At 41.7% G+C, this 14,790-nt stretch overlaps 1 protein-coding gene across 3 annotated transcripts in view; it reads left to right on the top strand.

Annotated features, from left to right (window-relative positions):
• The first annotated feature begins 1,415 nt into the window (after positions 1-1,415).
• The window catches only part of Lpcat2 (lysophosphatidylcholine acyltransferase 2), a 61,923-nt gene continuing 48,548 nt past the window's right edge, over positions 1,416-14,790 (top strand). For 2 of the 3 annotated variants that reach the window (XM_052728407.1, XM_052728406.1), the window contains exons 1-2: positions 1,416-1,721; positions 10,277-10,416. In XM_052728407.1, coding sequence (XP_052584367.1) covers positions 1,551-1,721; positions 10,277-10,416 — 311 coding nt within the window. In that variant the 5' untranslated portion in view covers positions 1,416-1,550. Of the gene's footprint in view, positions 1,722-10,276; positions 10,417-14,790 lie in introns of those variants that run through there. The other variant, XM_052728408.1, reaches the window with a different exon arrangement.

Below are 14,790 nucleotides of genomic sequence, written 5' to 3'. Positions count from 1 at the left end.
CACTTGGTAGCCCAGGCTGGCCTCGAACTCACAGAGATCCACCTGGCTCTGCCTCCCGAGTGCTGGGATTAAAGGCGTGCGCCACCACTGCCCGGCTTATTTATTTATTTTTTTAAGTTTATTATGTATACAGTGTTCTGCCTGCACGCCAGAAGAGGGCACCAGATCTCATTACAGATAGTTGTGAGCCACCATGTGGCTGCTGGGAATTGAACTCAGGACCTCTGGAAGAGCAGCCAGTGCTCTTAACCTCTTAGCCATCTCTTTAGCCCACAACCTTCTCTTCTAAAAGCCTTTATGTTCACCTTTAGCTGGACACCGTGGAAGGTGCTTTGTCTGGGGTCAGACAGCTGTTAGAAACAGCTGTTATCTGTTGCTTTGGGCTTTTCCTGGTAGGACTGGGGAATGGAGTGAGGAGTGGACTGGAGATCTCAATGGGCCTGAAATCACCTTTTCTTCTGGGGCCAGCCCACGAGTTCTGATTCTTGAAGGTCCTTCTTGCAAGTGTCTGGCTAAGGATTTGCAGCCCTATTTGAAGAGTCTGTAGGCTGAGAAGCTTACAGAATAGTAGAAGCACATTGTTATTAAGATTCTCTGTCACATATTCAGAGAGAATTCAGCTGCTTCTCCCCCCGCCCCCCCCCCCACACACCATGCCTGCTGTAGGGGTGAATGGTTCAGTATCTACATTCTTCATCTGTGGCAAGTCAGGGTTCTACCCATTAGCAATTGGCCTAAGGTCCGGAGTAACCCTGGTCTTTCCCTTCCCCCTCCTACACAGTTTCAGACAGGCCTCATATTTCCTCAGTGTGAAATGTAGCCACGATGTCGATCATTTCCTGTCTCTGGGTCAGGTTCCTCATCCACAGTGGGAACCGATTGTTTTTGCCTTTTCTAAATAATAGTTCAATTTCCGTGAAAGACGGCCCTCCCCACACTGCTAATCCAAGTTTTGAGTGTAACACAGTCTACCCCTACTGCCAATTCCTGTCTTAGCTCTCTCTCTCATCTTAGTTTACAAATACCCCCAAATCAAACAGGTTCACACAAAAACGAAACACACACTGGAAATCGAACAGAGATAAGCAAAGCCCACCCTGGATTTATTAGTTTACTTACTAGATTGGCCCACAGGTCTTTATGTGTCACCTCAGTTCAGAGCAGGTAAGTGAGGGTCACAGTGATGAGTGGTTTGGTTTAGGCCCAGGACTAGTTACACAGAAAATCCTGACCCCACAGCAGAGACCAAGGAGTCTCTTGGTTGCAGCTCTGTTCGGACCATGCGGGTCCTTGCTTTGCAGGAAAGCAGGTGCCTAGAGGTGGCTGTATTCTGAAAGCAGGTATCTAGGAGGGCGGGGCCAGAGCCGGGGGCGTGTCCGGGGCCGGGGGGCGGGGCCGACAGTGGCTAGGTGACTCTGGCGCCTGCGCAGAAGCCGGGAGCGGCGCCTGGGGCAGGGACTCTCGTGGGTCTCTGGCTGGGGCCGGGCAGCAGCGTTCTTCCGCGCGCTCCGGGTCCCCAGCTTTGCTCGGCTCGGGCGCCAGGATCCACCATGAACCGGTGCGCCGAGGCGGCCGCGGTGGCGGCCACAGTGCCGGGCGCCGGCGTCGGGGATGCGGGGCTGCGGCCACCCATGGTGCCCCGCCAAGCGTCCTTCTTCCCGCCGCCAGTGCCCAACCCCTTCGTTCAGCAGACGCGGATCAGTGCGGCCCGACGGCTGCAGGTAGAGGCGCGGTGCGCGCGGAGGCAGCGGGGACGTGGTCGGACGGGGGAGGCTCGGGAGGAGTCGCGCATCCAAGAGAGGAGGCACCTGAGGGCATCTGGTGGGAGAGAGGATCCGGCTTGAGGGGATCCGGGTCTGAGAGGGAAGGTATCTAAGAGGATCTCAGGTCTGAGGGAATATGAGGGGATCGTGGGTCTGACGGAGGAGGCGCCTGAGAGGATTACCCGTCTGAAGCTCGAGGCGTCCGAGATCACAGGTCTGCCACTCTGAGGGGATAGTGGGTCTGACTCAGAATTTGTCCCAGGCATTGGAAATCTGAGCGGGTTGGCATCTGAGGAGATAGTGAGTCCGAAGGGGGAGGCTGAGTGAGGTGTGGAGTCTGGTAAGAGAAAGCATCTGAGGAAGGAAGAGCTGTGGATATGACAGGAAAGGGTCATGAGGGGCAGACAGAGGATGTGAAAACTGAGGACACTGGGGGATGGGATGACCCTAGGGACATGAAAGCGGGAAGATGCAGAGACAGCATGTCAGCGAGGAAGATCCCTTATAGGGGACTCTTCTTCGCCCGAGAAGGGATGGATGGGGCAGGAACTTTGTCTCGAGCTTGTGAAAGCACAGAGGATTGAGAATTTCCACACGAGAGTGGGATTCGGCGTTCTTTCCTTTTCATGCCCCTTGTAAAAGGGGGAGTCCGTCTGGGCTGGGTAGAGTAAGAGAGGAGGCTGAGAGCCCTGGTCTAGCCTTGGAACCAAAGGTAAGGCTCTAGTGGTTGAACTGAACAGGAACAACCAGGCTGTACTCGAAAGCAAAAGAGAAGTGGGAGACCCATGAAGGTAGTCGTCGGGAGCCTTTTCTTTGACTCAGCCTTCACACAGTACCTTTTCTAGATTCAAAGATGACACGAGAGGTAGCCACTGTTAGAAATGGCCACAAAGGAAGTTGTCTTTATCTCGCAAAGGGCAGCTTTTACCATTAGTTCACTTGTTGACTTCCTCTGTCGTGCGGTTAGTGATTGGAGAACAAGATAGATGAGGAAAACTCCGTTTGTCTTGTTCTGCAGGGGGAAACAAAAGTTGACGTTTCCCTGTCCATCTCATCATTTCTGCTCATTTGGATTAAAGGGATGGTTATCTTTGCAGTGTTTTTGTATGCAGCTCTATGACTAGTGACCTCTCTAGAGGGAACATTTTTTGGCACTGAGCTAAGGGCGAGGTGGGGGGAGGGGGAGTGGTGGTGGTTAGAGTAATGATAGGCATCTGGTTGAATGTAGGTAAGGGAGAGGAAGAGAAAGATAAGGATGCAGAGAAAGTTTGCAAAGTTCCTCTTTATGCCTTGAGTCATCTGCAACACTTGTAAGCACAGTGGCCATGCTTCAGGATTAACTTCAGACAAATATGTTACATTTAAGTGAAAATGTACCTGTCTGTTTGGGTTCAGAGTTTGGAGGGAGGCCCAAAGTGGCATATTTAAATTTTGTATTGTACCTCGAGTAGATTATTAGTTTTTAAAAATCACCCAAGAGAGCTCTTCCTAAGAACTCTATGAGAACCCCATATAATGCAAAGAGCACGGGTCACTTATTAGTTCTGTAAATTTGGCCTAGTCACTTAACCTCCCCTGTCTACTACATTTTCTCATCTATTAAATTGAAGTAATTCTTCAAAGGAAAGTTAAATTAAATGAGCTAATATGTGGCATAATGTAGTCTGGTTTGCTGATCTTAATATTAGTAGTTCTGCTGTGTGTCTATAATTGTGTCCTATACTCAAAATGTGCTACTTGAATTAAACTGTTGGGGTATGGTCTGGGAATTCTCTCACTTTCTTTCCTTTCTTTCTCCATAATACCAGTGTTACCTACCATAGATGCTTCAGTGGCTTGAATAGCAAGGATAAAAGAAAAAATTTGATAGGCATGGATAAAATAAGATGTTTATACTATCTAGTTTAAAATGTAGATATACTCTTACTTAGGTAAAACAATATTCTTGGGAGCCTGTAGTAGAATATTTTAAGATGTGTTACTTTTGTTTATGCTGCATTTGTTTAACCCTATGAAGCTGCGTTACTGTGCCTGTGTAAAACACCTGATGGCCGCCGGGCGGTGGTGGCGCACGCCTTTAATCCCAGCACTCGGGAGGCAGAGCCAGGCGGATCTCTGTGAGTTCGAGGCCAGCCTGGGCTACCAAGTGAGTTCCAGGAGAGGCGCAAAGCTACACAGAGAAACCCTGTCTCGAAAAACCAAAAAAAAAAAAAAAACACCTGATGGCCTAATAAAGAACTGGCCAATAGCAAGGCAGGAGAAAGGATAGGCGGAGCTGGCAGGCAGAGAGAATAAATAGGAGAACTCTGGGAAGAAGGATTGTAGATCAAAAATCTAGCAGCCAGAGAAGGAGGAGGACTCTAGGGGCCAGCCACCCAGCTACATACACAGCAAGCCACTGAGTAGAGTAAGATATAGAAGTAAGAGAACGGGAAAAGCTCAGAGGCAAAAGATAGATGGGATAAGTTAAGTTAAGGAAAGATGGCTAGAAACTAAGCCCAGCTAAGACTGCGCATTCATAAGTAAGACTAAGCCTCTGTGTGATTTATTTGGCAGCTGGGTGGAGGGTCGTCCCCCCCACCCCCCACCCCACCCCACCCCACCCCACCCCCACCCCCGCAAAAGATCCAAAAAAAAAAAAAAAACCCAACTACAGCAGGAGCCCATTACCTCTGGGGAGACACCTTACACAGCCTTGATACAGGGGGAGGGGCTTGGACCTGCCTCAACTGAATGTACCAGGCTCTGCTGACTCCCCATGGGAGGCCTTACCTTGTCTGAGGAAGGAATGGGGGGTGGGTTGGGAGGAGAAGGCTCGGGGGCAGGAGGAGGGAAGAGAGGGGGACTGTGGTTGGTATGTAAAATGAATAAAAAAAAAAGTCTTAATTAAAAAGAAACAATATACTTGGTTCAGACTAAATTTAATATTGAATTATGACTGGTGACTTTTTAAAGATTGTTGTCACTTGAGCATTTCATTATAGGGCTTATAGTTTAAGTTTGTCCTTTCCCCTTTTTATGTATTTTTAAAAAATTATTTTTTTTCTAAATTTTATGTGCATTGGTATTTTGTCTGAATATATGTCTGTATGAAGGTATTGGATCTCCTAGATCTGGAGTTACAGACAATTATGAGTTGCCATGTGGGTGCTGGGAATTGAACCCTGGTCCTCTGGAAGAGCAGTCAAATGTTCTTAACTGCTGAACCATCTCTCTAGCCTCTATTTATATATTTTTAAAACTACTTAAAGGTCTTCTGCTACTTTGTGGAATGGAGAAAAGTAGCCTAATTGTTATTGCTGTAACAGAATTTAGAATTAAAATGATTAGTTGTAATTATGGGGTTATTTGTTCATATCAAAAATACTTGTTTGCTGCCTATACTATAGTAAGTTCAGGCCTCTGGACATATGGAGGTGAACAAAAAAGATCCTATGCACATGCTCTGGAAAGATCCAAGGGTGCTCCAAGATCTCATCTCGGATTGGCCTTGAGGATTTATATAAGCAGGAATCTGAGGCTAAGTTTTGAACTGCCACATGCATTGACATATACCTCAGTATGTACAACAAAACTTTTAAGTACTGGGAAATTTATTAGTTCCTACACTAAAGGAAATTCCTGTACTCATTAACTATTTATCAAATTGATCAGAGGCTTCAGTAGCCACACATGACAAAGAATATAATATAGAATTAAATCATAAAAGTCCCTAGATAAATGGATCAATGGGAGAAAACTGGGTTCAAAAATAAACATATGTCATTGGCCATTGATTTTTTTTTCTACAAGAATGCTAGACTAATTCAATGGAGAAAGACTTGTCTTTTCAATAAATGATCTGGGATAAATGGATTAACATATACAAGAGAATTAAGTTCACCTATTATCATATAAAACAGCCTAAGCTGATAAAAAGAACTAAATATGAGAAAATATGAGTGTTAAAATAATGAAAGTCTAAAGAGAGAACATAGGTATAAATCTTAATGACCTTAGATTAGTCATTTGTTTCCAAGATAGACAATAAAAGCATAAACACACACACACACACACACACACACACACACACACACACACACATACACACACAGTGGAGGGTGGACAGAAGAAATAGATAAGTAGTATTGGCAAATTAAATGCTATGCGTTTCAAAATAGACTCACTACCAGGAGATTAAAGAGGGATCCAAGGAGATGCCTCAGTGGCTAAAGCCCTTGTCACACAAGCATGAGAACCTGAGTTCGGGTCTCTGGAACCTTACACAACGCTGGGCAGAGGTAGTGGCTGCCTGTAATCCCAGCATTATTGGGGCAGAGACAGGGTCCCTGGGGCAAGCTGGCCAGTTAGATTAGTCTAAATTGCTGAGCTATGGGTTCAATAAGGGACCCTACCCCAGTAAATAAAGTGAAAAGTGATCGAGGAACACATCTAGCATTAACTTTAGACTTCCCTATGCACCCAACTTCCACCCTTCATGTGCCCACAGCAAACATGGAAACAAGCAGGAACATCATGTGTACATGTAAAATGAAAGAAAGAAATTAAAGTGACCACCTAAAAAATTTGAGGAAATATTTTTACATAATATATCTGATAAAGGTATATATAGTATCCAAAGTGTGTAAATAGCTCCTGGGACTCATTAGTAAAAGGCGAGTCAATCTAGAAATCACTAGTCAATGAGGAGGCTGGAGAGATGGCTCTGTGTAAAGCCATCTTTATTTAAATGATGTATAGGTGCTTGCCATCACACCTGATAACCACAGTTCAATCCCATGACCCACATGGTGGAGACAGAGAACCAACTCCCACAAGATGTCCTCTGTCCTCTGCACATGTCCATCACACAAGCTCCCATACACATACACATATATACCTACACACAAAATAGACAAATAAGTGAATGAATGTAATATACAAAGAAAATATTACTTGGAAATTAAAAGAAAATGAAAATAGTTTTAGAAGGAAAAATGGTAAGAGTTTACTATAAGAACTAGATATAAGGGCCAGATGGTGGTGGTGCATGCCTTTAATCCCAGCACTCGGGAGGCAGAGCCAGGGGGATCTCTGTGAGTTCGGGGCCAGCCTGGCCTACAGAGCGAACTCCAGGACAGGCACCAAAACTACACAGAGAAACCCTGTCTCGAAAAACCAAGAAACAAAAGAAAACACACACACACAAAAAGAACTGCATATAAGAAATGGTAAATGGAGCCATGAGTGGTGGTGCACACCTTTAAAATCCTAGTACTCTGGAGGCAGAGGCAGGCAGATCTCTGCGAGTTTAAGGCCACCCTGGTCTACATAAGGAGTTACAGAACAGCCAGGGCTATGTAGAGAGACCCTGTCTCAAAAAACAAAACAGGCAACAATATAAATAAATAAATAAATAATGAAATGAAAACAACCAACTACTGCTAAATGGGGATTGGAGATGTACAGCTCCCTGGTGCTGTAGTGGCACGCTGCTTGAGGCCCTGGATTTAATCCTCATTACAGAAAAAAAAAAAAAGCTGTGGAGATGGCTCAGCAAAAAAAAGGCTCTTGCTGCTCAGTCTGACAATGTAAGGTTTCCCAGGACCTGTGTGGTGGAAAGAGAACTGACTCTGAATTCCACACGTGTAGTGGCATGCATGCACCCGTGCATACACAACACACACAACACACACACACGTGACTCCCACACACACTACACCACACACATGTATACCATATACCACACACACACACACACACACACACACACACACACACACACATACGTACGCACATGTACACACACAAATAAGTAGGTCTAATATTTATAAAAGAAAGAGGTAAAGGATATTTTTCCAGTTGTAGGAACATGCTAAATCATGTTATCAGTTCAAAGCATGGGTACACAGAAAAGAATGAAGAATACTGGAAATGATACTTGGAAATTAGTAAATCAAACTCATTTTTCTCCATCTTAATATAATCAAAGAACTGTAAAATATGGCTATTGAATGCAAACATCTGACAGTATTTTCTCGTTTACATATATGTAGATGTAAAGCGTCATGAACAGTTCTGAACGGATGGAATTGTACTTATTGTCTTGCACTGTGTTTGAAATGATACAGCTTTAATTCTGAGTTGTTGTGTATTAGATGTACATGCTATAGTCCTCAGAGTAACTGCTGGCAGAATTATAAGACAATATAGCTAAGGAGTCATGCCAGCAATTTAGGTGGAACACTGACCTGGCTCATAAACAAACAAACAAACAAACAAACAAATAAACAACCTGCTTTGAGAATGCTAACACTCATTTCTTAGTAATTGATAGAAAAAAAACAGACTGGAGATCATTATCAAAGTCTAAAAGTTGAAGAACAATGGTGAACACCATTACTAAACTGACATTTGTAGGATACTATCTCCTGCAACTGCAGAACACCCAGACTTTCCAAAATAGACCAATCGTTGGCAGAAAAGATGTCTTGAAAATATCAAAGGATTGAGATATTGCAGAATATGTTCGCTGACTGTAAGAAATTATATTAGAAATAAAAAACTGGCTGGGCATGGTAGTGCACACATTTAATTCTAACATTCAGGAGGCAAAGGCAGACAGAACTCTGTGAGCTCAAGGCTAGCTGATCTACATAGCAAGTTCAAAGGCAGCCAGGCTACATATTGAGATCCTGTCTCAATGAATGAATGGATGAATGACCCATATATATGAAAAAATCCCCATACATTTAAAAACTAAATCAATTTTGTATTTACATCAAACAATTACAAAATAAAATGAGATAATCTTATATGTAGTAACAGTAAGAAGATGTTGAACACTTAGAAGTATCTTTAACTAAAACCATGTCTGGTCACGAAACTGGAAACAACAAAATAGTGATTTGAGAAATTGAAACATGTGAATGGATGTGGCATATCTGTGAATTGGAAAACCCAGTATTATTAGTTTGACAACCCAATATTATTTGTATGACAAGTCCTTCCAGATCAAATCTAGATTCATTGCAATCTCAAAAAAAATATATGTGTGTGTGTGTGTGTGTGTGTGTGTGTGTGTGTGTGTGTGTGTGTGCAGACTGAGGAATTAATTACTTCTGAACTTCTATGGAAATTCGAGGATCTAGAAATATCTTTAAAAACAGTTGAAGAAGAAAAAAATTAGAGGTCACATACCACCACTTGAAGGCCTACTTGAAAACTACAGTAGTTAAGACAGATAGATAGCTAGAATAGTGTGGGCATTTTTGTAAGTTATTTGGTGATGTTTAGGTTCTCATAGAGGACAATACAGATAGAAGACAGACAGTCAGTGCTGATTGGATCATGTAATTAATTTATAGAAAAAAAGGTGGTATATATAATGACTATTCACTTAAAAGGCAGGGTGGTATAGGATTAGGAACAAAGGCTTTATAAATAAATTTGTTTCCACTTCTGTTGATATTAATGTGATTTTATTGTGATTTAATTTATCCATGGCTTTCTTTTCATGTAAAGCAACTTAAGATCTTAAGAACTAAATGAATCACTGTGTGCCGTATGCCTGACACACAGCAAGCATTTATGTATGATTTGCTGTTTTTAGTCATATACTCTTCATTCTTATTTATTGTGTATTTTTATTCTCTCCTCCAGTTCCTTATTGCTTAGTTACACAGAACTGGCAGGCACGGCAATCAGTGCAATCCATCATTCACTAATGCTTTTATTCCCACACTTCTTTCTGTGTAGCTTTTGGGAAACAGTAGCTGTCTTGCTTTGCTAGCATCTGCTTGCTTTGTGACTAGCTATGCTGGGATCACACTGAGGGAATTCATGCATGCTAGGCAAGCACTTTCTCAGCGAGGTATCAAGCTCCAGCTCCCTTCACTTCTTAGCTTAGGCAGCCTGGCACTTGCTCCTCCTGCCTCAGCCTCTCAATTAGCGAGGGCCAATATCCTGGCACTACCATCTTCTTCTGCAGGACTATTCAGGCTACCACTCCCACGGGAAGCTTGTTCTGGGTACTAAGTCAGTCCCACCTTTTCTTTGCTCTACCAGCATCCCTCTATTCCCTCTCATGGATGTGCAGATCAGGTTATCCCATGGTTCTCCTCATGGCTTCTTTGGCCTTTTGTATTGTTGTTGTTTTGTTTTTTGAGAGAGGGTCTCATAATGTAGTCCTGGCTGACCTAGAACTAACTATGTAGACCAGGCTGGCCTTATAGATCCCATAGAAATCTGCCTGCCTCTGCCTGGAGGAAAATGCTGGAATTAGAATACTACAATGCCCAACAAGTAGTAAGTAGTAGCCCGCTGAGATGAAATGTCATGTGGGGTGTGTGTGTGTGTGTGTGTGTGTGTGTGTGTGTGTTTATGTGTCTTGGTCTGATACGAGACAGCATTTAATTCATCCCTGAGCACATGCATGAAACCAAAACTTTTCTATTTTGCTTTTGTGTTTGGTCGTCATATATTTAAATAACATCCATTTATCTTTTTTGTTTTTTGTCAACTTTGATTTGCAGATCATTCTTCTTGGAATTATTCTGCTTCCAGTCCGCGCTGTATTGGTTGCATTAATTTTGTTGCTGGCATGGCCATTTGCTGCGATTACCACAGCATGCTGCCCTGAAAAGCTGACCCATCCGATAACTGGTTGGAGGAGGTAAGAGATAATTATATCCAAATATTATACAAGTCAAAAATTTCAAAGGTTTGATTCTAGTTTCTTCAGTGACCAGTGGTTTTGGTTTACTGTTACTCAGTTTTAATAGTTTATATTTGTTTCTTACATGGGAATGGACTTGATTTTTGAAGAAATTATCACACAGGCACATTTTGATAATATTCAGTTCTAGGTATAATTTCTTAATGTTAAAACATTTTGTTTTCTGAGTTATTGTGAAGGATATTCATCTATGGTTCCGAAAGAGTTCCTGTGTTGTGTTTTTACATGAAATGTCTCCAGTCATCTCATGTGTTAGACGCTTTGTTGGCAGTCAGTGGGCTTTTAGGAAGTGACTGTATCCCGAGAGCTGTGCCCTGATCAAAGGATTAGTCTCTTGATGGATTCATAATATGAGGGCATTATTAGGAGGTGGTGAAAATCTGCAAGGGCCTAGCCTAGTTGGAGTAATTAGGTCACTAGGAGTGTGTCCTGGGGAAGGAGGGGGGCTAGCCCCTTTCCATATTTCCTTTCTGTGCTTCCTGTCCACTGTGAGATGAGTAGCGTCTGCCATGTTCTCTCACTGTGAAGCTCCATTTCTCCATGGTCCCCAGAACAGAACTGATCACTATGAACCAAAACCTCTAAAGCCATGAGCTAAAACAAATCTTTCTTCTTTCCATGGTGCTCCTGTCAGGGCTTATGACACACTGCTGCAGTCTGACAATATATTCTGCTGTATTCCTGGAACATTATAGCTATAAAGTACTTGACTTTCTTTTGTCCTTCTGCATTTTCACATATGCTTTTGTCCCTTCAAGGTAACAATATGCTTTCTGCAGCAATACAATTAAGTGGATCAATTATATTATTTTTTATTAATTATGTCTAGTGGTTAATATTAATTTTAATTGTCACTCAGCATAGCATTTTCAAATGTTAGTATGAAGGCGAATGGAACTGCTTTTCTAGAATTTCTAGAATTATCTAATTCGGATGGTTCTAGAGAACAAACTGGGCAAAATAAGAAAAATATGTTGGTGAAAGTCATTACTGTTTGGCAGGTTCAAATTATCACCATAATTATCACCATCTGTACATACTGCACATGGACTTTTTTAATGAGCACTCCACGGATTTCAATAGGCTGCAGATCCATACATTTATTTTAGGACACTTATGAACTCCCTGAAATTATGTATGGTGTTTTTTTTTCTTTTTGCTTATTTGCTTTTTCTGTATGCAAGGATGTGTTCTTTTTATGCAAATCTCAAATGTGGTTATGTCCTCCAAAAATTATTGAGAACTGCTGCTGTACAACTTTTAATAGAAGTATGCAGTTTGCTATTCAGTTCTTGTCCCAGTGAACAAATGTGAATATCAAAACTAAGGCTGGTTTGAAGTGGAAATAAATCTAGTGTTGGCAATGCCCCAGAGAAAGCTCAGTCCTTTGCAAATCATACTTCTTTGTTTTATAACTCAAGGATGCACAGTATAAAATAACACTTCATGGGCTGCTTTTCATGATTCACACTTCTTTCAGATTCTTTCTTTGGTTTTATAGTTACTGGCTTACAAAAATCTAGGATGAGGGAAGGAATAGTTTAAGAATCTTGAAAAAAATAGAAAAGTGTTCTTTTTAATATTTTATTGTTTTTGCTTTGGAAAACTTTTACTTTTTTTTTCAGTTAAACCAGTATCTCTGTTTCCTCTCATACAAATAAATTGGAAGTTATTATGTGGCATAAGACTTTTAGCTATTAAAAATTTTTTAAAAATTGTGTGTGTGTGTGTGTGTGTGTGTGTGTGTGTGTGTGTGTGTGTGTGCGTGCACATGTGTATGTATGTGTGGGGGGGTGTGGGGGCCAGAGGACATTTGGGAGTTGATTCTCATCTCTCCCTTTGTTTTGAGGCACAGGCTCACTGTGTCATGTTTATGCTACAAGACAGCATAGTCCATGTTAACTGGCTCCCTGTCTCTGCCTCCCATTCCCCCATAGCCTGTTCTGGAGCTCAGACTCAGGTCATTGGATTTGCATGGCTTTTCCCCGGGGCATTTTAAAATATGTCTAAGAAGAAGTCATTAAGGGATCTGACTTCTTGAAATATGTTTATAAGGAGCTATACCGCTGTAGCTAAATAAAATATAGAAACACAGAAATGTACTTTCTGTTCCTATGTGAGTATAGAGCTCACCACTAGACTAAAGGTGGAGATCATCACTTACCTGTGCCCTCTGGAAAGCACTCTGGTTTACTGGGTCTCACTTCTTGTGAGGTCAGCATTGAAGAAGCTTCCTCACGGGCTAGTTACTCGCAGCCTTTCACTGGCTAAGAAATTCAGAAGCTCAGTTTTTAAAAGTTCTTTCTGATATCTAATAGGTGCTATAGGTCAGCAGTGTGTTCTGCATCTGCAGTTCAACCAACTGTGGATCAAAAATGCTCAGAAAAAAAGACTACATCTCTACTGCACATGTATATACTGGTTGCTTATTAATAGTCCCTAAACAGTATACTATCAGACTTAAATAGGATTCACATTATATAGCATTCATATTATATTAGGTATTATAACACTCTAGAGATGTTTGAAAGTCTTTAGGACAGTACGTTTAGCTTATGTGCAGTGGTCACATGGCATTATATGAAAGACTGTGCTGGACGTGTAAGACCAAGTAAGGTCCTCAAATTGAGCATTTGAGGATGTTGCTATTTGCCAGCCTCTGGAGCCTGTTCCCCACAATTACTGAGGGATGACTATGTATATTTTATTTTTCATGTCATGAAAAGCTGTATTGTTTTGTGAAGTAGAGATGTGAACAAATGTCTATTCATTCAGATAGGACACTGAAGACAGACCAAAGAAATGATTCCACCCAAGTCTAGCTTAGTGAAGCAGTGAGGTTGACTGGGGCTGCTTACAGGAGGATGGACGGGAGGTTACCTACAGAAGCAGGGGCAGCTTAGGGGAGGCTGGGGTGCTGAAAGATGTAACCCCCACTTCTACCCAGCAGGTATTTCTTGCTTCTCTGTCTGAAGGGAAGGGTGTGTACATATGTGAGCCATGAGTGAGCCTGAAGCTTTCATGCACTTTTCCTCTGGTATTTTGTGAGCAAAAAATTGGACAGTGGGCCCAATCTTGTGAGGGTCTTGTTAGGATAATTACAACTGTTCTAATTTCAAGACAGTAAGAGCCATGCCATGTCTGGGTGCTCCATAACATATGTTTGCTCATATCTGAGGTGTCCATTCAGTGCTTAGGAATCTAAATATCTGTGAGAATAGTTTTGATTCCTTATTTATTTATTTATTTATTTATTTATTTATTTATTTATTTATTTATTTATTTATTTATTTATCTATTTAGTTGTTTTTTGTTTTGTTTTGTTATGTTTTTGTTTTTTGAGACAGGGTTTCTCTGTGTAGCTTTGGAGCCTGTCCTGGAACTCGGCTTCCCTCGTTATTTAAGCTTATTAGTTAAGAGGCTGGGCCTTACTTGTCTTACATGTCCAGCAGTTTTTTGCACAGTGTGATAATCTTTTTTTAAACATTGTTTTGTGTGTATATGTGTGCATGCATAGTTGGTTCTCTTATACTTTGTGGGTTCTATATACCAAACTCAGGTCCTCATACTTGGTGGTAAAAGCATTTACCTGGTGAAGCATCTTGCCAGCTCAGATAATTAATCTTTAATGATAGACTATCTTAAAACCTTTTTAAAAAGTAAATAAGGAGGCTTCTGGACTTTCTTGGATCTAAGTTCGATGGAAGTGCAATGATATTTATTTTGGAGATTCTTGGTGATGCCTAAAGGCTATTGCACTATGATGAGATTCATCTCTAAGAATTATCCCTAAATTAATTCAGCATGAGACTTCTTATTTGGGTAGACAGTAGCATTATCATTATGTAAGAGGAATTCATTTCCAAGATGACTGCTTTCTAAGGCCAGCAATGATGATGTTGGTGATCTCAGTGTGGGATGTGGTTTGAAGATTCACTTTGATCACTTCAAGCTTACAGAATAATGGAGTCATATATTATCCACGTTATCTTTGGATAAATTGCTTCTCTGTGCCTCACTTCTCTCATCTTCAAAATGAGGATAAGGAGATGATGGCTCAGGGGTTAAGAGTGCTGGCTGTTCTTCCAGAGGACCAGAGTTCAGTTCCCAGTGCCAACATTGGGTAGCTCACCACCACTTGTAACTCCAGCTCCAGGGAATCTGATACCCTCTTCTGGGTTCCCTCGGCATCCATATACCTGTGACATGCACAGATAAAGAAACATATAAATCAAATTAAATTTAAATTTAAATAATGAGGTTAATAGGGCTGGCAAAATGGCTCAGAAGTTATAAATGCTTGCTACCAAG

The sequence above is a fragment of the Peromyscus californicus genome, unplaced genomic scaffold, assembly GCF_007827085.1.
Source record: "Peromyscus californicus insignis strain IS unplaced genomic scaffold, ASM782708v3 Scaffold_8__1_contigs__length_139910024, whole genome shotgun sequence".
NCBI lineage: Eukaryota > Metazoa > Chordata > Mammalia > Rodentia > Cricetidae > Peromyscus > Peromyscus californicus.
This window is presented reverse-complemented; position numbering and strand designations above follow the sequence as displayed.